This window comes from Talpa europaea (assembly GCF_964194135.1).
Source record: "Talpa europaea genome assembly, chromosome: 1".
In the NCBI taxonomy this organism is placed as follows: domain Eukaryota; kingdom Metazoa; phylum Chordata; class Mammalia; order Eulipotyphla; family Talpidae; genus Talpa; species Talpa europaea.
In genome coordinates, this window is record NC_140073.1 from 157,212,264 (window position 1) to 157,239,517 (window position 27,254).

The 27,254-nt window shown below is 61.2% G+C and overlaps 1 protein-coding gene across 1 annotated transcript in view; it reads right to left on the reverse strand.

Moving 5' to 3' along the window:
• Positions 1-26,737, reverse strand: part of COL6A3 (collagen type VI alpha 3 chain) — a gene marked incomplete at its 5' end in the record, with an annotated part of 57,111 nt that extends 30,374 nt beyond the window's left edge. Inside the window, 11 exons of the mRNA XM_084238005.1 lie at positions 1,055-1,392; positions 2,064-2,663; positions 4,016-4,630; positions 5,969-6,574; positions 8,294-8,902; positions 10,526-11,098; positions 12,163-12,762; positions 14,242-14,826; positions 19,140-19,742; positions 24,738-25,346; positions 26,653-26,737. Coding sequence (XP_084094131.1) covers positions 1,055-1,392; positions 2,064-2,663; positions 4,016-4,630; positions 5,969-6,574; positions 8,294-8,902; positions 10,526-11,098; positions 12,163-12,762; positions 14,242-14,826; positions 19,140-19,742; positions 24,738-25,346; positions 26,653-26,737 — 5,823 coding nt within the window. The remainder of the gene's footprint in view (positions 1-1,054; positions 1,393-2,063; positions 2,664-4,015; positions 4,631-5,968; positions 6,575-8,293; positions 8,903-10,525; positions 11,099-12,162; positions 12,763-14,241; positions 14,827-19,139; positions 19,743-24,737; positions 25,347-26,652) is intronic.
• Positions 26,738-27,254: the final 517 nt, after the last annotated feature.

The window sequence follows — 27,254 nt, forward strand, 5'->3', positions numbered from 1 at the left end:
CACACGGAACCTCCTGACCCCCTCATCCAGCATGCGGAACCTCCTGACCCCCACGTCCAGCACACAGGACCTCCACAATCCCAGCCAGACCCCCTGGAGAAGAAGAGGGACTCAGGGAGACCTAACTTGCATGCTCCATCAGTCAGTGCCCTGTGCCCGGAAAGGAGGGGAGGCGGGCGGGCAGGCGGTGGCACAGACTCTTTCAAGGAAACGGGAGCTGAGACAGCTCACACCCCTCGTCTCACAGGGGATGAGGAAACTGGCCACACTCAGGGAACCAGCCGTCTCGTGGCTCTCAGGCTGTGCAGCAAGCGGGTATACGGCAGCCTGGGCGTGTCAGGGCTACGTTTATGTCGCTCTCATACTTGTGGGGATGGTTTCTGGGAATCGTGGGGCACTGGGTGACGTCCCTGCAAAACTCCATGGCAGAGCCCGAGCCCCAGCGCCCAGAACACGACCGTGTTGGCCACGGGGCTTCTGGGGAGGGGGAGTCAGTGAGGCCCCTGGGGCGCCCATGCGACAGGACGGTGTCTTCAGAAGAGAGCAGGACACAGGCCCAGCAGAGGGAGACGGGGGAGGCCGCCGTGCCGCCGAGGAGCTGGGCTGAGTGACCGCCCCGCGGCGCCTCGGGCCCTGCCCTCCAGAGCTGCGTGAAAGCAGAGACTGTTCCTTAGCCCCAGCCCGGGAGCCCGCGGGACACCGAGCGCGGCCCGGCACACGGCACGGCGCCTGGTGGGGGTGTGTCGCACCACACGGAGGCACGAGTCTGTGCCGCACGGGGACGGAGGGAGAACTGCAGGAAGAACATGAATTCTTTAAATGGGCAGGGCTCGGACGAAACACTAATCACGGGTTCCACTCATCCTCGCTCCCCACTGGTTTCCAAGAGTTTGCTTCTAGAGCGTAAGCAAAACAGTACAACGCGGTAGACACCGCAGTCCTGGCAACGGAGGACCTCACCAGCCACCGCCGACAGCGTGCACGGAAGCGCCTGCAGAGGGCCCGGCCGCGGGGGCTCCCCCCCGCCAGCGGAGGCCCCGAACCCGCTGCTCACCTTCACGCTGTCGGGCGAGGCCTGACTGAACTTGTTCTGGTACAGCTTCAGCGTGTCCGCTGTGAGGACGTACGGGTGCCGGCTGCGCATGCCCCGGAACTTCTCAAACAGCTCCGGCCTGTACTCGTCAAAGTCAAAGGCCTCCACGGGCCCCGAGGGCGTGTTGGCCACCACGGACACCCGCACCATGGGGGACTGGCTGCCGCTGCAGCTGATCCTCTGCATCTGGCTGATCCTGTTCAAGACGGTGTCCACCTTGGACTCCAGACCTTTCTGGGTCACAAAGACGTTCTGGTTGCTTGAGCCGTCGAAGCCCAGAATGACATCCAGGTTACAGACTGGAAGGGAAAAGCAGGGGAGGAGTCTCAGACCAGGCTGAGGTGAGCCCCAGGGCCTCACCACACCCCGGGGTCTGGAGCGGGGTCTGGAGCAGGGTCTGGAGTGGGGTCTGGGCTGGGATCTGGATGGGGATCTGGAGCGGGATCTGGACCGGGATCTGGAGTGGGACATAACCCTCGAGGACGAAGGAGAGCTTCTGCACATGGGCTTTGACAGCAGCTAGGTCTGCACCTCTCAAAAGCGGAATGATGCTAATCTCCAGGAACCCGAGTTAGAAGCCATTTCAAGGTGCTGGATTTGGGGGGATGTTAATCAGCTGGGGGACCACAATCAGTCAGTGCTGAGAGGCCTCTCAAGTGCGTGCTCTCGATGAAATCACTGAGAACTTCAACGCCCTCATCTCAAATAATCCATCTAGTGACCATCGACAGACACAACTCAGTTCAAATGAGTGAGTGATTTGGAGCACCGAGGACGGGGTGGGAGTGAGCCTCGCCAAGGCGAGTGAAAACAGATCCACGCCTGTCCCAGAAGCGCCCCCACAGCAGGGCTGGGTGATCAGCAGGGCCAGCCCGGGCCTGCAGCGACCGTGGGCTCCAGGGGTCCAGCCCACTCTGGGGCCAGGGAGCTGGGTGCCCCCGCAGGACAGGCACACGCATGCGGGCCTCACCCTTGGAGACGTCGCTCACACCAGGGCACAAGGTCTCGTGCATGGCGTCATGCAGCGTTTCCAGCACCTGCTCGCTCAGCTCTGACAGCTCCTGCACATTGCCCACGCGGAAGGCTGTGGCGCTGTTGGAGGCGATCTTCCCAACCTCCCCGGAGTCGATGTTCCTCACGCCCACCGCGAACACCTTGACGCCGCTCTGGGTGAGCGCCAGGCTTGCCTCCTGCGCGTCCTCCACCGACTTCCCGCCCGTGATCACAAAGGCGATCTGGGGCACCCTCTGGTCCAGGCGGCTGCCCGCCTCGGGCACGAAATGGTTCTGCCGCAGGTGCTCGATGCCCACCTTGGTGTTGGCATGCCGCCCGCCCTTGTAGACCACCTTGTTGATGGCCTCGATGATCTGCTCCTTGGAGGAGTAGTCCTTCAGGAAGAACTCGTCGGTGGGGTCTGAGTTGTACTGGACCAGCCCCACCTGGATGGAGTCGCCCCCTTCATAGAGCGTGTCCACGATCTCGGACACGAAGCGGAGCACCTCCTGGAACGTGTCCCTCCTGAAATTGATGGACCCATCCAGCAGAAACACGATGTCCGCCATGTTTTTCTCTGAAAGGGATTAAAGTGAAAGTGAGAGTCGGGCGTCACATCCAGAACACACATAATATTTACATTATTTCAATGTAAATTGAAATAATTGAAGTAGAACCTTCCTGTCCCTTTGTCCCCATGAACACTGTCCTAAGCCCCCGTCGGCCCTGGATCCACGGTCCTTGTGACGAGAAGAGAAACAACAGAGCAGCTGGACTGAAAGGACAGGCAGGCTCCCGCTAGCCCAGCAAAACGGTGCCGTGGGTGGGTTCTCAGTCCCCGGGTGCTTAAGGAAACGCCACCAAGCTCGTCCCTTCTGCTCAGAAGCTCGGTGCCGTCTGGCAGGAGAGGGGCCGTGAGCTGGGGCAGAGCGGGGAAGGGCCGGGGAACAGACCAGGAAGGGGAAGCAGGTCCCCAGGCAGCACGCAGGAGCCGGCTGCAAATCCCTTGGGGAGGATCTCATGACACTCAAACCACCAAGCCTGGAGCAAGGAGGGAGTGAGGAGAGCTCAGGATTCACCGCACGAAGCAGGAGGAGGACGCGGCCGAGGGGCACAGGAGCAGGACCCAAAAGCTGGCCTAGCATTCACTCCTGATGGACACACGACCTGGAGGTGGCCGCGGGAAGGTGTGGGCTGGGGGGGAGTCACTTGCCCTCAGCAGCCCCAAAGCTGCCATCCAGGAGCTTGGGCTAGAGCTTTATGTGGGTAGCGCCAAGATCCCCCCGGGAGGATCTGGGCTAAGCCGGGCAGGGAAGGCACCTGCCATGGAGGGACCCAGTCCAGAAGGGCCAACTCAAGGATGCCGTCCCACGCCGAGCGCCGAGGACCCTCAGCTGACCCCCAAGCCCTGCCTGGACCTGCCAGAGACCCTCAGGAGTCTCGGGGGCTCAAGGAAGGCTCGGGGAGAATCGGCGACATGGCTTTCTGGGACACGTTTCCTCCTAGTTTCAACTGAACTACTTCTCTGACATCCCAGTGTGATACCAGCAGCAACAGCCCCAGAGAGACTCACTCACTAAAAATAAATGCCAATCGGGCCTCCCTTGTGACACAGGGTTACATCTCGGCACTATCAAGCTGCTGCCAGCCACCCGACTCCATCCTCGGCCAGGGAGCTACCCACATGGCGCAGCAGACCTCGCCTGCTGCTCCCCGCAGGAGTGGATTTCAGTAGATCCGCCTGTTCTGCTCCCTGCTCTGTCTCTGGTGAGTCCTCTCACCCCTGCATCTCTGGCCTGCACCCCAGCTCTACTATGCATAAATAAATACAAATACATCTTTAAACATTTAAAATAAATAAATGCCAATCACATTTTTTTCAATGGAAAAACCAACAGCACGCTCCGCTGTCACAGTCCACGCTCCTACCTGGCCGCGACGGGGAAGGAACGTCCACTCCCGGGGGGGCCGGCGTGACCCTGGAGGGGCCGAACGCGTTCATGACCTGGTCTTCCACGTTGGGGAGGTCTCTGAACTCCCGCACGGTGACCACCAGGCTGGGGTCGCTGGTGATGGTCTGCGCCTCGGCCCTGTCCATGTTCCGGGACCCCACGCCCACGCTCACGATCCCCGAGGACCTCATCACCTGCGAGGCCCTGGTCACGTCGTCCTGCGACTTCCCGCCCAGAAAGAGGACCAGGTGCTGGGGCACCCCGTCTTCTATCCGGCTCCCTGCAGACTTGACGAAGAGATTCCGTGCCACGAACTCCAGCGCCTTGCCGGTGCTCAGCGGGGCGCCCCCACGGAAGCGCAGGCGGCGGATGTTGTCCAGCACGGCCGTCTTGGACTTGTGGGTCTTCAGGTAGAACTCCGGGAAGACCTCGTTGCTGAACTGCACGACCCCGATGCGCATCTTGCTGGGGCCGATGTTGAGCTTGCGCACGATCCTGCCGACAAAGTCCCGGATGTGAGCGAGGCCGTCGGGCTTGACGCCGTCGGAACTGTCGATGAGGAAGACGATGTCCGCAGCGTCGCTCTCCACGGCTGCAAGGAAAGGGCCAGAACACTTGTGTCTGAGCCTGACCGTGGCACGCACCGAGCTACAGTGATAACCCCGGTGTGCATGTCTCGCTCGGGCTTTTTGAGATTAATCAAAACAGGAAATTTTCCACCAAAAAAACTCTCCTATTGAAACATAAGTTCCCCAATCTGTTTCCTTATTCTAGTGCCGGCTCTGGCGCCTGGGTCGTGACAACTGTTTAAAATGCAAGCGGTCTTGGGCCTCCCCGGCGGCCAAGGGACTGTCTCAGCACTGTCATGTTATCACCCTGACGCCCGAGTCCATCCCCGGCCAGGAGCTGACCCACCGGGCGCAGCAGACCTCTCCTGTCTCCCCGCTGCTCCCCTCAGCAGTGTGTTTCAGTGGATCCACCTGTTCTGCTCCCCACTCAGTCTCTGGTGAGTCCTCTCACCCCCGCACCTCTGGCCTGCACCCCAGTTTTTCTACACACACAAAAAAATTATTTTAATGTAAACAACCTTTAGAAATAAATCCCAGGTTACAATAATCTACTGAACCCAAACCACTTCTCCCAGAGGGAGCAAGACCCCCCAGAGCAGCACCCTGCTATCCAAGAGTGCAGGGCAGCTGGGGTCAAAGGTCCTTTGTTCCCACACAAGGACACCACTCAGCTGGTGAGAGCCAAGGGTCCCGAGCCCAACGGCGCCTGCCCAAGGGCTCGCATCCAGGCGTTTTCCCTCATAGTAAGGATTCTAGATGCTTTGGGGGCTGCTCCCTGCTGGGTCGCTTGACTGACTTGGCCACTTCGAGCGGAAACAGTGGAAGCCGAACAATCACGGCGTTGAGCCACTGACTCTGGGAAAGAGAAAAAGCACCGGGCAGGCGCCTCCAGCCCTGGTCCCCTGCAGAGCAGAGAGCTCACGGGGCGCGGACACCAGACAGAGCTGAGACCCCTCACGGGCACGTGAACGCTCACACCACAAAGACAAGGACGCAAGCACCCCAGCCTTGCTAGAGGAGTGGCCTCTACCGCACAATTACAGCCCCAGCCTGGCCTTGGCACACCACCCCGCGTGGCACCCCCTCCACCCGGACAACGTCCAGCTGGGCCACAGCCCCTTCCCGAGGCCGTTCACAGAGTCGCTGCCGCCAGCTCGAGTCGGGGCACGGACCCTTCCTACCACCCTCTCACAGTGCCACCCGAGCTCCCCCGTCCTGCATCCTCCGTCCCCCAATAACAAAGACTCCGTGGTCAGTCCCCAGCGTGCCCTGTGCACCTGTGGCTTCCCGGGAGCCCCCCGCCTCAGAGCCCTGGGGGTGTCTGGCGCCAGAGCACGCAGAGAAGGCGCGCCCGGTCTCACCTGGGGAAGGGTAGCGGCTGTCGGCCAGGATCTTCTGAATCTGCTCCGAGGTGAGGGTGGTGATGGGGGTCAGCAGCTTCTGCTCCAGGCTGGGCAGCTCCCTGAAGGTGCTCACGGAGAAGACGTACTCAGGGCTCAGGGAGATCTTCACCAGCTCCTCCTGGTCGGCGTTCCTGGCCACGGCGAAGGGCGCCACGCCGAACTGCTTCAGCTCCACGGCCGCCTCGTCCACCTCGTCGGTGGACTTCCCGGACGAGACGAGGACCAGGAACTGGGGCACGCCCTCTTCGATCCGGCTGCCCAGCGGCCTCTTGAAGATATTCTTGGACACGTACTCCAGGGCGCCCCCGAGGTTGACCTGCCGCCCGCCCTTGGGCCGCAGCTGGCGCACAGCGTTCAGGACCTCGTCCTTGCTGGTGTGCGCGTTCAGCAGGAACTCCACCCGCGGGTCCTCGCTGAACTGGATGACCGCCACCCGCGTGGTGTCAAAGCCCACGTCCAAGTAGTCCACCAGCCTCTCGATGAGGGCTCGGATGTGCTGAAACTCGGGGCCGGCGCCTTGAGACCCATCGATGAGAAAGACCACATCCTTCTTGCCGCCAGCACCTACGGACCAGACACCACCACGGCGTGACCTTCGCGGCTCCCAGCACTCAGCGGCACCGAAGCCGTCCATAGGGGCAAGGCAGCCTGGCGCTGACTGGACATAACCTGCCAGTCCCGGGAGAGGGCCCTGGGCTCCTCAGTGATGACAGCTCGGGGCAGAGGAAAAAACAGCAAAGGAGAAGGAAGAGCAACCCCGAGGGAGACAGAGACTAGAGCCAGGGCCGCGCCCGACCCACAGGGGTGGTCACCAGCCACGGAGCAAGCAAGATGGCGCCGAGACGCAACCGGCGGGCTCTGCCGTTGGAGGACGTTGGCGAGAGTACTCAGTGTCGAGTGGCCGGAGGGAAGGGCAGAGTGGATGTGCTCACTCCTACAAAGACACTAGAGCACCACAGCAGGGGAGCAGGGCTCGGGGGGAATTTCTAAGAGAAGAGAAGCCATGCAGGGGTCGCCAGCACGGTGGAGAGCTGAGGCCGGAGACAGGAGAGCAGATGCCGCCGGGGGCGGGTGGGGAGGCGCCAGGGCCCACAGCAGCTCTGGCAAGGGCGGGCGAGGAGCTGAGATGGCCGGGCGTGGACTGGAGCTGCTGGAAGGTCTTCCCAAGGCACCTGCATCTCCTCAGTGACAAGGGCCCAGGCCACCAGCTCAGAGACCGCGGAGGGAGGACAGCGCAGGAGAGCAGGTCGGGGGAACGAGACACAGGGCCAGCTGTGGGGGGGCGAGGGGCTAGGAGCTATACTGGGCAAACCTGTTCACGTGCAGACTAAAGAAATCCCACAGACGAGCATCTCATCTGGGGGACACCAGCGCCCCGGGGGACACCAGCGCCCCAGGGTGCACCGCATCAAGGGTGCCTATGGGAGACACCCCGTTCCCTTATTGAGCTGGCGAGACACAAAACACCCCCGGCCTCGCTCATGTCCTTCATCCCGCTGCCTCTCAGCAATTTAACCAGGAGCCCTTGGAACATTCCATGGACACCAGAGGCAGGCTGGGCTCTGTCCTGGGCCCCAGGGAGCTGATCGCCCCCAGCAGCTCCGTCAGGCATCCCCACCCCCGCTGTGTCCCGCCTCGGATTCCTTCCCTGTTCTCCTCTCCCTGCCTCGTACCCCACCTCTCCCCTCCCCTCCCAGCCGCGAGGCCGGGCAGCATTGGGTACAACGCGAGGCAGATGCCCCCGACTGCTGTGGACCCCGTCCCACCCGGAGGGCAGGCCCTCGGTGGGGCTGGGGACTTTTGGGGGGATGTAACTTCTCAGCAGCCAGGGCTCCCACTGTTTTCTGGTTTAGGGCACCAGACGCAGATGGGGGACAGGACAGAGGAAACACTAAGCCTTGGGCACCAGAGCTGGTGACCACACTCCCTGCTGACCACAACACGAGCCTCACTCTTTGGCCCTGGACACGGCAGCGTTTCAGAGACTGTGCCCGGGGCACAGAGCCTGCGGCCATGCTCCCCCCGGACCCAGAAGGAGTGAGCGGGTGGACAGCTGCGGGCGTCAACCGCCTCCCTGCAGCTCCCACGGGGAAGTTCGATGTGGGGGGCGGGGCGCGGGCTGAGCTCCAGGTTAAATCCGCCCCGCTCTGAACCTTTACCTCAGCCCCAAACACAAATCTCTGTAGGCCGAGAAACACACATCACGGACACTCTACAGCCCACAGCCCAGACAAGTCACCCAGCTGTTTCCAAGGAACAGGAGCCAAAGAACTCTCCCCTCACCTGGGCGCCCGGGCGGGCCCAGAACGGGCTGCAGCCTGCCCACCTCCTGGCGGTTGAGCTGGATCACCCGCTCCGAGACCACCTGCTGGATGGACTCCAGCCTGCGGAAGTCGGGAATGGCCACAGCGAAGTCAGGGATGAAGGAGATGGTCTGCATCTCCGTGATGTCGGCGTTGCCGATGCCGATGCCGATGGGCACCGCCCCGCCCTGCTTCAGGACTATGGAGGGGGCCAGCACGTCGTCCCCAGACCGGTCAGCCGTGAGGACAATCAGGAGCTGGGGGACGCCCTCTTCGATCCTGCTCCCCGCAGACTCGACCAGGATATTCTGCAGGACGAAGCTGAGGGCGGCCCCGGTGTTGGGAGTCGGCCCGCCCAGCAGGGTCAGCCGGCGGATGGCGCTGATGACACTCTGCTGGTCCATGTAGGAGTTCAGGTAGAACTCGGGCCTGGTCCGGTCGCTGTACTGCACCACGGCCACGCGGACACGGTCCCGGCCCACGTCCAGGCTCTCCACCACCCTCTGGATGAACTCCTTCAGCAGGGAGAAGCCGCCCCTGACGCCCTCCGAGCCGTCGATCAGAAACACCACGTCCTTCTCACCTGAAACTGGGGGCAGGGACAGCCTGGTGACTGGCTCTGGGGATAGAGGGACGCACGTGCCCGTGGTGCAGCTGGATAGCGCCCCCCCAGGTAGGCGTTCCCCAGCCCCGGAGCCTGGAGAGGGACTCTGCAGGCGTGATTAAGGCCTGGGGGTTATCCCAGACTATCCTGGTGGACCCAGGCTAAGGGAGCCTCATGAAAAGGGAGACACAGGGATCAGAATCAGAGAAAGACGATATAAGGACGGAAGCAGAGGTCGAGAAGAGAGAGCCCGCCGCCCTGCCGCCCGTGACAGTGGAGCCATCTGCCGGGACCGCCGGAGGGACCAGGCTTCACTCCCCGGAAACTGGTTCTGGATTTCTGACCTCTAAAACTGCAAGAGAAATTCAGTGTGGTTGAGAGCTACATTCGCGGGGTAATTTCTTACAGCAGCGATATGAAACCAGCGTGCTGACAGACGGGAGCGAGGAGGGATGCGTGGGTGGATGTGTGCTTGGATGGAGGGATGCATGGATGCATTGAAAGACAGGCAGACAGACAAACATTGCCCTTTTCCCTTAGAATTTTTCAATGCTTGAAGTTTTGTTAACTTTTAAAAAGGTACTCAAGACACCGCCTGAGCAGGCTGGCGCGCGAGGAGCGGCAGAGGCGGCAGAGGCCCCGGGTGTTAGAGGCGCGGGTCCCGAGCCACGCCCTGCCCGTCACAGCGGTCGGCAGGTGTCTGGGCGGCCGTCCGCGGCCAGGAGGAGAAGCCGAGCGTCCAGCAGAGGACTGGGGTCTCGGTTCTCAGTTGAAAGGATTTTAAGTGAAGTCCAGGACTCCTCACGGCATTTTCTCCCCAGGTGGGGAGGGTTTAAACACAGAACCGCGGTAGCGCGGGTCAGCAGTGGGAAATCTTAATGCGGCATTTATCATGGGGTTTACCTGCCTCTCGTCACGCCTTGTGTTCTTAGTAAATGTAGTGAACAAATTCTAATCCTATTTTGATACCCACTTAAAATAAGACATTGGGGGAATATGAAGATGAACCCTCTCTGCTCAGATTTATCCACATTATATAACTTGACGCATATAATAGCGTTTTTCCAAAAGGACCTTTAGCTGTTGATCATCTAATTCTTCACGATGAGGACTTTAGCTATTGATAGGATCTGCTGAGGTTCTTAAAAATAATCCCCCTGCGGCCTCCCCTGGTGGCGCAGCGGTTGAGCGCTGGGCTGAGAAGCTGCCTGCAGCTTCTGCAGCGCCGGTTCGATCCCCGGCCGCTGGGTGAGGGTCCCACATGGCGCCCAGACCTCTCCTGCCGCCCGCTGCTCCCCTCAGCAGTGGACTTTGGTCCTTCTGCCTGCTCTGCTCCCCGCTCTGGCTCTGGTGAATTCTCTCACCCTCCCGCGCTTCTGACTGTGCCCAGTGCTTGTATAAATAAATAATCTTTAAAAAAAAAAATCACCCTGATTCTCCTGGTTTGCCCCAGAGAGCAGAAGAGTCAGAGTGGAGAAAGGAGAGCATGACCCCCGCTCCTGCAGAAACCACCCCCCGCTCTCCGCCTTCCCAGGGGACCCACCAAGCTCTCCCTGCAGCAGCCACCGTCAGCCCATGCCAGGGAGCAGCTCCCCACCGCGGCCATACCTGGCGTCGCCGCCCCATTGTGCACGGACTTCAGGAGGTTGACGATCTGTGGCTGAAGCTCTCCGATCTTGGGGAGCGACTCCGCGGCCAGGATGAAGGCGGGGGACAGCACGACAAGCTCCAGCTCGGCGGGGTCCGCGCTCTTGGCCTGCAGGACGAAGGGCACCACGCCGCTCTGCTTCAGCCTCCTGGCCGGCTCCTCCACCTGGTCTGAAGCCCTCCCGGCCACCAGCAGCACCAGCAGCTGCAGCACCCCGTCCTCCGCGCGGCTGCCAGCCGACGGCACGAAGATGTGCTTCTGCGCGTAGTCCAGCGCCAGGCCCAGGTTGAGCGGTTTGCCCGTCTTAATCTTCATCCTCTTCACCAGGTTCAGGATCTCGGGCTTGTGCTGGTGCTGGTCGAAGCGGGACTCCACTCTGACGTCGTCGCTGTACTGGGCCACCGCCACGCGGGTCCCGTCTGGCCTCACGTCCAGCTCCTCGATGACCTTGTAGAGGAAGTCCCGGACGCCGGGGAACTGGCCCACAAGGTTGGCCGAGCCGTCAAACAGGAAGAGGACGTCCCGCTTGCTCTCTGCGGGGCGAGCGGACAACACAGTGAGGGCGGGGAGGCAACACACCACAGCGACCTCCCACTCTCCACCGCCGGCCAGGCAGCGCGGGCTTCTGCTGAGCACTGTACCAGCAAGAGAAGGGCCCCCAGCTGCCGGGAAACACCCCCTCGGAGAGAGCACCTTTGCTAAGGGCCGGGACAACCGCAGGAGGCCTGGAGCTCGCGCTCCACAGAGCAAGGCACAGGAGGCCGGGCTCCTCCCGCAGCGGACAGTTAGGGACGGACCGTGAGCAGTGGTCACAGGCACGGCATCAGGACAGGAACGTGGCCGTTGCTGCAGCAATCAACTGCCCTGTGTCTCGGGCACAGCTGCCAAGGGTGAACCAGCCGGGGACACCGAGCTGACCTCCCAGGAGGTTCTCCAAGAAATATGAGGCGTGGGCTGGCCCCCAGAGTGCCCGAGTGGGACGAGAGCGGAGGGGACGCAGCCCGCAGGGCCGACCATGTGCCCCGGGAACACTGTTTTCAGTAGAAACAGGGGTTAGAATTATTCGAATCCGTTTCAACTGGTCCAGACCTGCTGCCCAAGCGTGTGACGTCAGCAAGCTGGTAGGACGAGCACACCTGCCTCACGGCCACCGGGGTCTGCAGTGGTAACAATTGCACCACGCGCTTCCTGTGGAAGCCGTTTCACGTCACATGGAAACAGAGCCCGGGACAGGTGGCGCGGCAGGAGCAGCAGGAGCAAAGAAAAGAAAAAGGGGCGTCTACACGCCCCTGTGCATAGTCACGTATGAAAGGGACCAGCGCTCTCTCTGGGCCTTGTCGCTCATTCTCATCTTGATTTTCAGTCTGGGGTGTTCACAGGAAGGGGGGCAGGGGCGGGTGGCTTCTGAATAAGGGCAGAACACGAGCTGCATTTTCTGGACTTGCTTCCGTGGGCCAGTCCCGCCTGGGCGGATGACCAAAGCTTGCTGGTACAGTGTCTCAAGCCCCGGGGCCCCAACCGTCCTTCCAGGGCTCACCCCGCTCTGGAGCTCAGGCGGGGCCCCCCGGCCCCCCGGGGACGCTGTCGTGCGGGTTACCTGGCTGGGCGAGGGCCACCTCCTCCACACCTCCACTAACATACGTGGTGAGGGGCTGAATCAGCTGCTGCGGCAAAGCGGGCAGGGAGCTGAAATCGTCCATGAGGTACACCAGGCTCGGGTTAAAAGCGATCTGCTCGAGCTCCGCCCTGTCGGCCTGGCGCGCCCCCACGCAGAAGGTGAGCACGCCCGCCCGCGCCAGGGCGTTGGCAGCGTGCAAGTAGGCGTCCTGGGCCCGCCCGGCCGTGAGCAGGAGCAGCAGCTGGGGCACCTGTTCCCGGATCCTGCTGCCCCCGGCTTCGGTGAAGTGGTTGGCCAGGACATAGCTCAGGGCCGAGCCGGTGTTCAGGCCCGAGCCCCCCTGGAGCTGCAGCTGCCGCAGGTGGGCGAGCAAGTCTGGCTTTGTCTGGTACTGGTTCAGGGAGAACTCCGTGGCCGGAGCGTCGCTAAACTGCACTACACCGACGCGGATGCTGTCGCTGCCCACGTCAAGGCTGCTAACTACGCTGGTTACAAAGTCCCGCACGTAAGGGAAATTGTTCTTTCCCACGTTGAGCGATCCGTCCAAAAGAAAGATGATATCCCTTTTGTTTGCGTGAACTGCAGTGGAGCACAGAAAACAAGTGAGACAGGCACGGAGACCGTCATGTGTGCCCGCGCGGGGACACGCATGCCCGCTTCGGGACAGACGCCAGGAGCGAAGCGTGCCCGCCCTGTGCAGGCCCGGCTGTGCGCACCCCAGGCGGGGGGTGGGGCGGGCAGGCGTGGCGACAGCCGACGTGACCAGACGAGACAAGTGGGTGCAGAGAGAGTGGACACAGGGCCGAGGGCAGGAGGTTTGCAACAACAGAAACGGTCAGAATCCTTGAAACAGACGGAGCCTGGCCTGGAAATGGATTCTACAAGGGTGACGTGGCCGCAAGCGGTGCCACCTCACTTTCCAATCTGCTGCAGGTGGACACCCGTGAGACTGGCCCTTCCGGGTCCACCTCAAGCACGCCCCGAGAGCGCAGGGGCCACGTCAGGCAACACTGAGGGCCTCGAGGCTGAAACATCGATAAAGGGGAGCGGTTCTAGCCGCGCTCTCACCAGGACCCCCGCCTTCATCTCTACTCAGGGCACGGCCCGCCCGGCAGCCCTGCAACGTGGGCTCGCGGGCTCCGGGTCAGGAGACTCGAGGAAACACAGAGCCCCTGGCTATGCGTGAGGTCAGTAGGACAAAAGAAATTCTCAAATTGGAGCATTTTCCTCAGCACATTTAGCACATGCCTGGAAAATCCTTACTCTGCGTTTCTTCCTTAAAGGAACCTTAATTTCACCCTGCCCCATCAGGGTGAGCTTCGGCTATGGACGTGTGGACTAGAAGTTGGAAGAAGAGGGAGGGAGAGACAGAGAGAGACAAGAGGGGGAGCGTGTTTGTGCGCCGGCTCATGCACCCTATAACCCTAAAACCTTTGGGTGGCGCCGAGGCGGAGAAGTGCGAGCTGCAGCGTTCATCTCCACTAAGGACAGAGGGCCGAGGTGCCCCGGTCGGGGAGCCCCCAAGCACTGCAACTTCTTAAAAAATGACTGCACTGACCGCCCTGCTCTGAGGGCTGGACAGACGGGCGGCTGCGTGTCAGCACCTGTCCCCCGGCCCTGCCTTCCCACGAAGCCAACCCCTTCAGACAGGGGCCAGGGGCGTGCCCTCGCTGGCCAGGTCTGGGTCACTTAGAAGTGGACCCTCAGCTCAGGGAAGGAGAGCAGGGCTGCCTCTTGGGGGAGGGAGAAGGAAGCTGCACCCCACAGGAGTGGAAGGTCCCAGCATCTGGCAAAGGGGTCAGAAGGAAACAGCCCGGCCAGAGCTGCAGAGGTGGGGCTCCCGGGGCCTGCAGTTCCTCAGACACCCTCCTTCTGGGACCTCAGTCTTGCCCTGATTGTATCATATGGCGTTTTAAGTCATAGAATTCGCGACTGGGAAGGGGGCGGGGTCACAGGAAAGGGGCGCAAACCCCGCGGGGGCTGCTGCTTTGGTCACTCGGCGCGTCCCTTGGCTGAAACAGAGCTGTCCTGTCGCGCCTCCAGCGCGGCCCCACCTACCTTCCGTGGTTCCAGAGAGGGTCCTCAGGGGCGCCAGCAAGTTGGGCAGCAAGCCCTGCAGGGGCGCGGCCCGGAACTCGGCGGGGACGAACACCAGGGACGGGTCGAAGGCGATCTCCTCCAGCTGCGCCTGGTCGGCGGCCTTGCTCCCCACGGCGAAGGTCAGGATGCCGCTGCGCTTCAGCTCCTGGGCCGGCCGGCTGACCTCGTCCTGCGACCGCCCGCCCGTGATGAGCACCAGCAGCCTGGGCACCCCCTCGGCGGCGCGGTAGCCGGTGGCGCCGGTGAACAGGTTGCTGCGCACGTAGTCGAGCGCGGAGCCCGTGTAGAGGGCCGGGCTGTCCAGGGGCTGCATCCGCCGCAGGGCGGACACCACGTCCCTCTTGGAGGAGTAGTTGTTGAAGTAGAACTCGGGCCGCACGCTGTCTCCGTACTGCGCCACGGCCACCTGGATGAGGTCCTGGCCGATCTCCAGCTTCTGAACCACTCGGACGATGAACTCCCGGATGGCGTTGAAACTGAGCGGCCCCAGAGCGGCCGAGCCGTCCACCAGGAAAACTATGTCCCTCTTGTTCACCTCGATGACTGTGGGCAGCAACGCGAGAAGGTGAGTGCAAGGCCTTAGTGCGCGCTTCGCTAGCCCCGCGCCCCACCCCCTGGGCCCCCCGGCCCCCGCCTGCCCCAGGCAGGGCACCCCAGGGAGACGGTCACGCCTGTGTTAGTCACGGCCCGCCCTCCCCCACCCACTACTGCTCTCTTTTACAAAACTGTCGCCCAGAGAGGAACCCCATTCTAGTAGGGTGCGCTCAGCCCACATGGGCTTAGAGGCCAGGCCCGGGCAGCCCCCCGTGCGCTCCTCGGCCCCGGCTCCCATCCACACGCACCGGCGGGGCGTGCACAGCTGCGCGAGCATAAGCGCCCCCTTCCCTCAGTGTTTCCCACGTCTTGATTTTTCAGAGAAGAAAACCAATTTCTTGATCTCATAAAATTTATAAAAAGGAAGGCAGCATCAAAACCAGCAAGTGACACAAAGCCCTTTCCAGAAACAGACTCGCGTGGGCGTCTGTGGTTGCACCCCCAGACAGGCCTGCCTGGACCCCCATGGGGCAGCCTCGTCAGTTGGCCACATCCTGCTGGCAGTGAGGCCCGGGGTACCGTGGGGCTGGGGGCGGGAGGAGGGAGGAGAGCGACCACCCGCCGGGCCTGGGCCTCTGCCCTTAGGGGAGCGTTAGGGCGAGCAGGCAGCTCTGCCCCTGGAATCAGGTCGTGGGGGCGTGGGGGACGGTGCATGGGGGAGCGCGTGGGAACAGAGGTGTGGGGGTGCGGTGTGGGGATGTGGGTGTGGAGTGGGGCAGGGGCATGGAACAGAGGTGTGGGGGGGCAGGGATATGGGGGGGCTTGGGGATACGTTTGTGGGGGCAGGTGGGGAGCCACGGGGGTGGAGGTGTGGGGGCGGGGCCGGGGAGCTGGGGGCTGGGGAAGGCAGGGACATGGAGGCGCAGGGGAGCAGGTGTGGAGGTGGGCGCGGGGGCAGAGGTGTGGGGCGGCCCAAGGGTTCCCTCGGTGGACGGTCAGCGGGGGGCGTCAGCCCTGGCGGTGTTCATGTGCCGGTGGACGCCTCCTCTCAGGAGCTCGCCCGTGAGAGCCACAGCGTCTGGGTGGGGCTCTGACCCCAGCCGTGGAGCTCGGGGCTTCCTGGCCCTCGGGGTCGGCACAGCCACCCGCTGACACAGGGGTCCTGGGCTGGGTGCTGACCGGTGCCAGGGCCACGGGCTCCTGCCCCTCGCTGGCCAAGTCCATGAGAAGGACCACAGAGAGCAGCCGCCGGCCAGCCCCAGCGGCGCCCGAGACACCGCCCCCCGTGGGTCGGGAGCCGCCCAGGCCCGTCCTTGCCAGGTGGTGACACAGGACCGACAGCTGCGCTTCCAGCCACCGCCCATGCCTGATGCGCAGCCCCTGGCTGAGGGGCGCCCGTCCCGCCCCAGCCTGGTGAGGACCCATCTGGAGCGAGTCAGCCCCCTGTTAAGTGGCAGCAACAATCTGGGGAGACCGCGAGGCCCGGCCACGGCCAGCAGGGCTCAGTCACGTGGCGGCCAGACGCAGACGCAGGTCACAGCGCCCTGGGCACGGGAAAGCCTGGGCCAGAGAGAGGAACTTTCTAGGAATGCAACTGCCGCCTCTAGTGTCTTTTTAAAATGCGGCTCATTCCCAAGCAGAGCTGGGCCTTGCGGCTGGGCAGGGCAGCCCTGCAACTGCCTGGAGGCGGCATCTTAAGACAGAGGGACCTGGGGCCACGTGCTCGGAATCCGGGGCGGCCACGCCTGTAGCTTTGTGAGCACTGAGGCCTCGTCTGATACAGCCCTCGGCGCCTGCTGACCGGTGGTGACCCCAAGTCGCTGAGCCTTTCCTTGACATCCCTCTGTCACCATGGCAATGTCCCTCGGGGCTTCCTTCCCTCTTGGTTGTCTGTTGACCTTTGATCTTTGCCTTGGCCTCCACTTTGCTGCAGAGAGATCTGGACGGGTGGCTGTGCCACTCGTTGGGGGTCCAGCCTGCGCCAGAGCCCCGTCCAGCAATGGTGGCCGTGAGCGGTTCCTGCGGAGCCCAGCTGAGGCCGACGTGTGGGGCAGGAGCTGGGAAACAGCGCTAGGGCGCAGTTTTTACCACCTCCTCCCACCCACGGCCTGACGATGCAGTCCAAGGATGGGCCTCTATGGCCAGGACAGACAGACGCCCAGATGTGGGGAGACACAGAAGCCGGTGGAGCAGGAACCCCGGGGGGTGCTGAGACGCACAGAGGCGGGTCCTGGGCAGAAATCCCCTCTGGTTAGGAAGAAGCCGCTGATGATTTTGATGGAATTCCCAGGAGCGCGTATCAGGTGAAGCACCTCGAGCTGGGCTTCGCCAAACATAACAAGCCCTGAGCACGCTGATGACTCAAGGAATAATTGAGTTACTGACTTTGCTTCGGGCTGGGCCAGGCTCCAGACCCCAGCCTCTCGGGAATCCCGGGGTTCTGGTGTGTAGGATAAGGCAGCTGTGCCACAATGGCCTCAGCAGGAGACTGGAGCCTTGGGGCCCCTGCACCGCCTCCAGGGCAGGGACACATCCTGGGCGGAGCCCTCGGGGGGCCGCCCAGGCCCTCTCACCGCGGCCCCGGGCCGGGATTGGCCGCTGCTCCTCAGGAGGTAGGCCTGAACCCAACAGCACGGCGTCCCCAGGACGCTGCTCCCTGCGGGCCTTGCAGGCCAGGGGTGCGTGACCATCCCCCCTCCTGTTTCAAACACAGTCTGCCAACCAGTCGCCCACAGTGCTGCCCACTCTGCTCCCTGCTGCCGTGCTGGGAAGCCTGGCTCCAAGGGAGCCCCTTCAGATGTCCCTCGCGCCTGGTCATCTTCACGGCAACGCCCCCTCAGACATGTTGACGAGCCCCCAGGTGGACATTTAGTGCTCCGCTCTCTGCCCCCACCGATCCACTGGCCCTCACCGCACAGGCCACAGGGGGAGGGGAGGGGAACCTCAAGCCCACACAGCCCCCAGCCCTCTGCCCCCTGCGGACCTCTCCCCCCAGGGATACTGGTCCACCAGGCCACGTGGCCTCCGTGTGAACACAGGGACCGGGTGCTCTTGACCGTCCCCCTTGGCTCCTTGGCAGCGGGACCCAGGCGTCCTCTCCCTCCACATGCGGTAGAAGCCGCCAGCGGGCAGCCACCGTGGTCATCGACGTCTTTGCTGCGATGGTTGCCCAGGCCGTGAGCAGCCCCTGCCCAGGCGCCACGAGGACCACGAAGCTGAGGGCTGAGCCCAGAACCAGCCTTCTGAGGAGTCCCAGTGACTCTGCCACCCAGAACTGAGCTGGGTATTTCTGGAAAGTGTTGGGGGACACGGAGACCCTAATTGACTAAACGGCACCCGTTGGCCTGACCTGGGTCATGAACTTGGAGCCAAATGAAGGGAGAGCAGAGTCTCAGGACACTTTATCAGGTGGGGACATCGTGGACACCTGAGCCCCCGGTCCGGCTGCACAGAGCCTCGGCCTTTCTGGTGTGCAGACAGCTGCCCCTCGCAGCCAGAGCACTCTCTTCTGGTAGGCAACGCCGGGAAGATGGACCTGGCCCTGCCGCCTCGTGCAGTGGGTGTTTCTGGCGTCCCTCCAGGGACCAGAGCCCTGGGCCTAGCTCCTGGGTGTGCGGTGGCGCCTGCGGCTCGCGTTCTACTGTCGGCTCTTCCCGAGCAGAAGCAGCTGGAGGATGTCTGGGAAGCCACGTCCCCTCAGAGCCAGCCTGGCTGCGATGGGCAGCCCCGCAGTCCCCCTGCAGGCCACACCCGGGCGGACCAGCAGCTCTGCGGGCCTCACCGTCCCCGCGTGGGAAGCTCACCCCCCACCGCCCGCATTCGTGGGGTCGGGATTTGTTGTGTGGTTGGTGAGTTTCATGTTTTTGAAATGACCCCCATGGGTTGTCCATTTGCGTGGCCATAAGCCCACCTCAAAAGAGCCACTGGGAAGCACAGAGGGCCCCAGGGCCCCCACTTGGACGTGGGAGCAGGCGTCCAGCAGCGACTCTCAGGGCGGAGCCACGAGCCACACTCAGCGTGGCAGAGCCCTGAGGCCGCTTTCCAGAGGCGGCTGACGCACAGAGGACGCAGCCACGGTCACGACGCAACCACGGCGACGACGCTCAGCGCCAGCGCATGCTGGATCTCCTGGAGAACTTGAGCTCCGAGCACCCCCCAACCCCCTGCCCGATTTCAACCGTGGACAACATGTCCAGCAGCCAGTGCTTCTCGGAGGGACTCGGCTGAGGTACTTACAGCTTCTCCCGAGGCCAGTCATCCTGGTACCCGCTCACTGCGCCCCCCAACGCGCCTCCCCCCGCGGGAGGAGAGGGCATACGTACCTTGTGTGACAATGGTTGGCGGCTGCAGCACAATGTGCCTTTGGGCCACTCCGACAATGTAGGGCAGTAACTGCTCCTGGAGCTCCCCCAAGCTACGGAATTCCGGGACCGTGAACACCAGGTTGTCATTGGTGGCCACGTGCTGCAGCTCTGCCCTGGAGGCGGCCTGGGCTCCGAGGCCGAACGAGAACACACTAGCCTGCTTCAGGGCCACCACCCCGTCGTGGATCTCGTCACTAGAGGGCCCGGCACTAATGAGGACCAGCACCTGGGGAACCCCTTCCTCCACGCGGCTGCCCCCCACCCGGGTGAAGTGGTTCTCCACCACGAACTCAAGGGCCTGGCCGACGTTGGCCAGCTCCCCGCCAGCGAACCCCAGGGCCTTCACTGCATCCAGAACCTGCGCCTTGGTGGGGTAGGTGTCCAAGGAGAACATGGTTCTGGGCTCATCGCTATACTGGACCACCCCCACTCGGGTCTGCTGAGGTCCGACCGAGAGTCTCTCAAGGAGATTTACAAGGAAGTCACGAATGACCGGGAAATGGACACTTCCGGTGTTGTTTGATCCATCAATAAGGAAAATAATGTCAGCGGAGTCTTGTGCTTTAAAAGAAAGAAATGCAAAAAAATGTGAAAGCGTTAGGACCAGTGACCACATGCATCGCTCAGTGTTCTGACATGTTTCTTTGCACACCAGTAAGAAACACGCAATCTGGACACACAGACAGACACAGACCAAGGGCGTGAGTTTCTCCTCTGCATTCTGAATGGATAAGAGGCAACTTTGAGACAGCTGGGGCGGATCAGGGGACGTGAAGCACATTTTCTCCTGTGCCACCTTTGCCACTGGATTTTAGAGCACAGTTGCTTTTCTAAGGGGGACGTCTTGGGTACGTGTTCTAGAAATTTCTAAAGGCCCAGGAGGATTTCTAGTCTGGGGGATTTTCTCTTCTAATCCTGCAGTGATTATAAGAATTTTCTTTGTCCAAATCGACAGCTGCAGAGTGGAATCTCAGAACATGTGGGTGACTCACCACCCCACGTGTTAAATATGTCATTCCTCCAGCAACTGCTGTTTCTTCTGAGTTTCTTAAAAAACTAAAATGGCTACATCCATGCAACTCTGGGGCCTGAGCAAACCACTCCAGCTGCTTTTGCAGGTTTGACGCTGAAATACTCTGATACATTTTTGGTTCTATTTTCTTTCGTTTCTCTAGCTTCTTAGTTGGTTAGATGCAGTGCGGGGCTGGGGCTGGGCTTGTGGCCTCCTGGGCCTCGTCCTGCCATTGCCTCTGTATTCAGTCACACAATGCAGAGCCGTGTTAGGCGGAGTGACAGGAAGCCAGTCATGACATCATTATCCAACCTTGTTTTTATGACGCCCTAACATTGCCTCGCAGGCCTGATCACTGAAAGCAGAGTTTGCTGGGCTTGTACAAATGGACCAGGAGATGCTGACCAAGACTCGCCCCTCCCCACCGGGACAGCGTGACTCTTCCATTTGTTTCTGAGAATAGGGCTTTCTGGAAGCACTGAGCGAGGAATAACAGCCCAGGTACGCACAAACCTGGATGGAATATTCCAGAGAGTCAGCTAAAAAGTTTCTACTCTTCAGAAAAAAAGCAGAATCCATATTCTCATAAATGGAACAAGTGTTTCTCTGGGACAGGAAGAGGCTCCCTGTGGGTGCAGATGATGTTCACCCTCTGGACTGCCGGAGGTGTGATCATACATACATATTTGTTCTGGTTTTTTCAATGGCAGACAACATTTTATACTTAAAATTAATTTTCCTTGGGCTAACAAAATTGCTTTTATTGTTGCTATGGAAGCAGGATACAAATCTTGTCTCATAAAATTTGGCTCTCCTGCAATTCTGTTCTCCCCAAGTGCTCTCGCTGTGACACGGAGCAGGGCTCACACGCCCTTTCTTCCCAACATCCCTGCACATAGAAGGACAGGGCCTTGGAAATACCGTATATGATCTAAGATATGAACTTGGAAAGAGCTTAGGAAATATTTAAGGAGAATTTTTTTTTTTGCTGCGGTATTTAAGTTCCTGTGTTTTCAATAACTGTCATGCAAAAGGGTAAAATAAGACTGGGATTCTGCTAAGAATTCCAAAGCATTTGCTGCTCTGTGGCCCAAGCATGAGACCCAGGAGGGCCGCTGGGAGGGTGCTGGGCCCGAGGGGTGACCCACGGTGGCCACGACCCCCCAGCACACGACCAGAGGCTCGCAAATCACACCTGACCTCCTCGCACGTGGAAGCCAGTGGCCCCGAGGGCCGGGGAAGGTGCGCCCCTACCAGGCACGCCAAGACGGTTAAAGGAAGGAAAGAAATGAAAGAAAAATGGTGCCCGAATCACAGGTGCCCCGCGCCTTCCTCAGTTACCACTGACTTGGGGGTTGTCATTTGCAATAACCTAAGTAAGGGGAGTGGACTCTGGGGGAAAGCCCTGGCCAGTTCCCTTCCGCAAGGCCCTCAGGTACAGGCCATAGAAAAAACGTTGGATAATCTGCCATCACCGAGGCACCAGAGCCCTCGCACCACGGGCGGACGTGGGGCATGCTGTGTTACCGGAGCAGCGCTCAGCGGGCACGAGCCACGGGCCCCGTGCACAGCAGGGCATTCCGAGGGGGCACACGGGAGACCCCGAATGTGTCAAATTAAAGAGGTGAAGCCGTCTGGGCACAGTCCTGCCCCTCCATGGCATGTTCCATGGAAACATACAGAAGGACAGGCCAGGCCCCTCCCTGAGCCTGAGAGGGACGCGCCCTCGCAGGAGATGAATGTTAAAGATCGTTCTTTCTTCCTAGGCAAACGCAACAGTGTAGGTTGGTTCTGTGAGCATTTGCTGTCTTCCTGATGTGCACAGGAGAGAAGCTGGCTCCTCAGGCCCCCTTCACTTTGGCTTTAGCGTAAAGCTCTGCCTCGATGATCTCCCTTTTCAAAAGAACGATAAAGGAATTTTTTTAACATTCCTTTTTTTAACATTTTCAGGGATTGACGGCTGGGGTAGAGTTCATTTAGAACACTGGCTATACATATATACACACACACACACGTGTATAATATATTATATAAAATAAATAATCCAGGACTTTCTATGGGGACCATCACCTACAGCGCAGGTAATGGGAAAAGAAGACCCTCACCTATCAGCAGTCTCCATGACGCCCCTGACTATCTTACCCCAAAACTGAAGGAATGGCTGTTGTTATGGTTTGGTGGGTTGGCTGTGGGGCATGCAGCGGCCATGACATGGGAAGAGCTGCTCAGTGACGTTAATCAGAAAAGATCACGTGGAGGGATTAATGCACCTGCTCGTGGCTTGGACACTGGACAGAGACGCTTTCTTGGCATAAAAACAAAGGTTTCTCATCTGTGCACAACAGCCCGAGCTGGCCGCCCACCCAGGACTTGCAGGTGGACTCCGTGTGGGTTGGTCACTGCTAAGCGTGAAGGAGGCTCGTCCACGCTCTAGTCTCAGTCGGTCAAGGAAGACACGTCCTTCCCCACCCCTGGCCCTCCATGCCGAGCCAGCTCTTACCCCTCTCCTCAGAAACGGGATGGGAACTGTGGGCACTGGGCATGAGGCACCAGCAGAGTGGGTGGTGACAACTCTGTCTATACCACCTGTCATTTCCCCATAACCCGGAGGGACGGGGTCGGGATCCTTTTCCTGCAGCCTGGCAGGACCAACATGCATCCTGTGCAGCGCCAAAGCCTGTGGTCTGCAGTGGGGACGCCTGTTTGGGGTGCATTGAGTGGCCCTTCTGCCCCCCACTCCGCCCTTTTAGAGGCGGCGCCCACTGGGCACCAGCATCCTCCTGGAACACAGCTGAGGCCGTGGGCCGCCCGGGGAGAGGCTTCGCGCACACCCTCCTGAAGCCATCCTCTCAGCCGACAGCCGGCTGCCTCCCCTGACATGAGGCGGCTCCTGCCACATCCCTACTCCGGCTCGCTCTTCTAGAAAGCTGGTGTCTGGTGCTGTTCCGTCAACTCCCCCGTATTCTCTGCATGAGGAAGCTCTCCCTTCCCCTGGACCCCCCTCTGTCCTGCCGCAGCCCCTCCCCTGGCTGGAGCTGAGCCTCAAAGCCTCCCTTCATCTTCGTCCTCCTCTGTCTGCCGTCTTGTGTGAACAGAGGGGGCTCCCCACCAGGGCCTCACATCCAGATTTCTGCCTCTGAGGCCCTCTTGGCGGCAACTGTTCTCGAGCGCAGGAGAGAAGTGGGCGCCCTGATCGCCCGCTCTGCGCTGTGCCTGCCTCGCGCCCTGACCCAGCCCCGCCCAGCCAGCCGAGCTGGGCTGGGGAGCTGCTTGCTACTGGACTCTGACTCTCCCCCCAGGCCTCCTCTCTGCTCTGTCATCTCTCTGTGTGGGCGCCAAACCTGGGAACGCCTTTGCTTCCTAGAGTGCCTGAAGCAGCTGCAGAAAGCTGGGAGCCATGCTACGGAGCCCCCAGCAAGGACGCTCTGGCAACAGCTCAATGTCCCTTCAAGGCGCGGCTGCTCCCCAAATGTTTTGTGTCCCTGCGGTGACTCCAAGACCCCCGGGCTCCCAACACCACGGCCCTTCTCCTCCCGTTGCCTCTTCTTACCGACACCAACTCAGGCTGGACTCTCTCCACCTCCCTCCCGTCTACGCAAACCTCGCCTGCATCTCGGAGGACACACATCTCCCTCCGGGACCCCTCCACACCCCACTATCCGCCTGGAGCTCTTGCTGTCAGGGCTGCGTGGACTCGCTCCATGGCAAGGGGTCCCTCTGTCCTGCCACACCAAGGCACAGCTCGCCAGGGCACGGCCAGGGGGGCTGCTGCGAGGCTCCTTCCAGACTTCCCTGGTCAAATCCTTCCCTACAGTCTTCGTGACACCTGGCGTGGGAAAGAGCTAGCGAGTCTAGCTGGTCAGTGACAGACACCAGTGACGTCTGCACTCATGCAATGGCATGCAGATGGTGTGTGCATGCGTGATCAGCACCCCAGAGCACCCCGAGGGCGGGAACAAGTCGCCTGTGGGCCAGGTGGCTGCAGGGGGGAGCCGGCAAGGAGCAGTCAGGGCCTCCACGCCAGGCCCCACCACCATACTCCTGGGACTCAATGTCTTCAAACTAGACTGGGCTGGGTCATGGCTAAGGTCCCTACGATTCCGGCCCTGCCGATTCCCGGAGGTGAGTTCTGCAGAGCAGCCGGGACAGCTCGCGGACACAGGGCGGACCCCCTCCCTAGCTCGGCCACTCCAGGGTGAAGCGGCCTCTGCTCTGAGACGGGAGGGTGGGCGGGCTGGCCCCTGCCTGCTGAGTCTTGGTCCCTCCCGTCCTGGGAAGGTGGGTGCGCTGCCTCTCAAGGGGCCGCAGATCAGCGCGGGGACTTCGAGTTAAAATGGGGCCGGTCCCCAAGCACGCCCTGTCCCTGCGGTGGGCGCTCACTTCAGGAGACCACAGAGGATGTTCAAACCTTTGTTTTTAACCCTCGAAAAGCCATCTCTGCCCCACTCCACCTGCCCTCCTCCAGCCAGAGAGCTGCTCAATGCCAGGGGAGCCAAGCTTGTCTCTGGGGGCGGCCAGGCGGCGGCGTGGCCATGAGGCTTTACCTGTGACATCTTTAAGGGTCTCTGTGTCTCCAGCCCTCCCTGGGGCCACGGACGACTGCACGCAGGCCACTACATCTCCCACTACGTCACGAAGGGAGGTTACGTTCTCTAGGTTGGAAACATGCACCCTGAGCCGTCCTCCAGCCTTCTCCTCGACGCCTGCGTCCCCAGCGCCGACTGCAGACACGTTACCGTCAGCAGACTTAAGCTCCCCCGAGGGCAGAGCGAGGCCATCCTCCGAGTGTCCGTCGGTCACCACTACAATGACCTGGGGGACGCCGTCCCCGGCCCGGCTCCCGGCAACCTCGGCCAGGTGGTGCTGCATCACGTACGCTAGCCCCTGTCCGGTCTGGTTGCCGCCCCCGGCGTAGGCCATGCCAGACACGTGGGCGAGGACGTCTTGTCTAGAACTGTACGAGTTTAACAGGAACTCGGTATGTGGGTTGCCGTTGAACTGGACCAAGGCAAAACGGAAATCGTTTTCTCCCACAGCTAAAGCTTCTATAACATCATACAGAAACTCCCGAACAAGTTGGAAATGGTCCTTCCCAGGGCTCCGAGAGGAATCCACTAGAAATATTATATCGGCAGCCGCACCGTTTTTGACATCTTTAAAAAAAGACATTGGTTTAGCTGTTTCTCCCGTCCAAGCGGTTGCTCCCTATCAGCGCACAGCCGCCCTCAGCTCACCCCGGGGGGCCCCGCGCCGTCCCCCAGCGGGCCAGCCTGGCGAGCACGGCAGGTGCAGGCAGGCGGGCAGCTTACCTGAGAGGCGGGGACCCGGCCGAGGACTCAGCTCGCTGGTGCCGACATCGGCCCACCCTGGCCGGGCACCGGGAGCACTAAATGGAGGCCCGCCAGCCACACAGAGGACCGCGGTGTCTTGTAACACCAGCAGGGCACCCCCAGCTCTCCTCCAACCAACCGGCTTATAAATGCACAAATTTGTGCTTCGGCTAGGAGTCTGAACCTGGGCCTCGGTAAAAAGGAACCTTGGAAGCTACTAGTGTTTCTCCTCCACTGACCCCCTAGTGCCTTGTGTAATTTGCAAAAATAAATAAATAGACTCCTTTCCGGGAAGACGCCCCACGCACATGGAGGCAGAGGCGAAGGCTCCCTCTCGCCAGACGCCCTAGCGTGAAGAAAGGCTCTCTACCCAGCCACTGTGTGTTTTTCAGAGCCAGGAAACCCCTCTTAGATGTTGTTCTTTATTCATCTCTTTCAAAGATGAATCCAGTTCTCCCACAGAAGGTTTTGGGGGTGCAGGGTGTCAGACTGGGATGTTGAGGCCACCCTTCTGCAGGTGGGGACCAGGCTGGTGGGGCCCAGCTGCCCCTGCACTCCACTTACCTTGACAGACGCCCCAGCCAACACCCCTCAGTGAAGGGCACCCCTACCAGCAGAGCACACTGCCTGCAGGGGCCTCGAGTCGGGGCAGCCCCCAGACGCACGCGGCAGCGCTCCAAGAAAACCCTGCGGGTGGTTTCTTTAAAAGGTTCGTGAGGATCAACTCTTTTCAGTAATTTTGGGAAACTGGTTTTTTAAATCTTTAAAGTCTAGATGATAAAATGTCTCTGTGTCCAGCACTATAGAGAGGGGGTGATCATTACAGCTTTGCCCCCCCGGGGAAAATCAAGTTGACTCTCAACAGCACCAACGGCTGTTTTTTCGTGTTCGCGCCACCCAGAGCCTGGTGGAGGGCACTTCGGAGGGTGAGATATTTGCAATTCAAGCTTTCTGCATACCCGGTATCAACACACACCACTTGCAAACCAGGTCCCTGGTATCAAACACAGGCTGTAGTAAAAGAAACCATCTCCACTGGGCAAAGAGCGTTTAGCCTGGGCGCGGAGGCCCTGGCTCGCTCGCAGAGGCCAGCCCTGCCCGCAGGCCACGGAGGACGCGGCTCTCTTACCTGCTTGCTGCTGCGCACCTGTCAAGGAGAGGCCTGAGAGGAGGAGGCACAGGAGGCCCGCGATGGGCAAGTGGTGTTTCCTCATCGTGGTTTTGTCTGAGCACCAAGTGTGAACCTGGGAGGGGAAGGGAGGGGAGAGTCGTCAGCGCTCCTTCCCAGAGCCCCCTGCTCAGAGGGCTTGGGGCTAAAGTCTGTGGGTCTAGAGAGGCCGAAGGAGGCAGGCGCATGCCCAGTGGGGGGCAGGCTGCAGAGGGCTGGCGCGGGTCCCCACGCACGACAGCCGCGGGCGGGCAGTCCCAGCTGGACATGCGGATCCTGGGTAGAGGGCCGTGCCAGTGCGGGGAGGAGGCATTGCCCCCCACGGCAGGCGCCCACACAGGGCCTCCAGTCTTGCCCAGATTCTCTAATGAGATCTAGGTCTTTGGTTCCCGCAAAGTTCTGCTATCTGCCCACCTCCCACCTCCTCAGGAGCAGTCTCGGGTGGTGGCTCTGCAGGCTGCAGGGCAGACCTGGGGGCTGACTGTGGGCTTGGCATCCCGTCCCCAAGCCCCAGGGGGCTGCCACAGGACCTCCAGGGTCAGGCTCACGTCCAGATGGGCTCA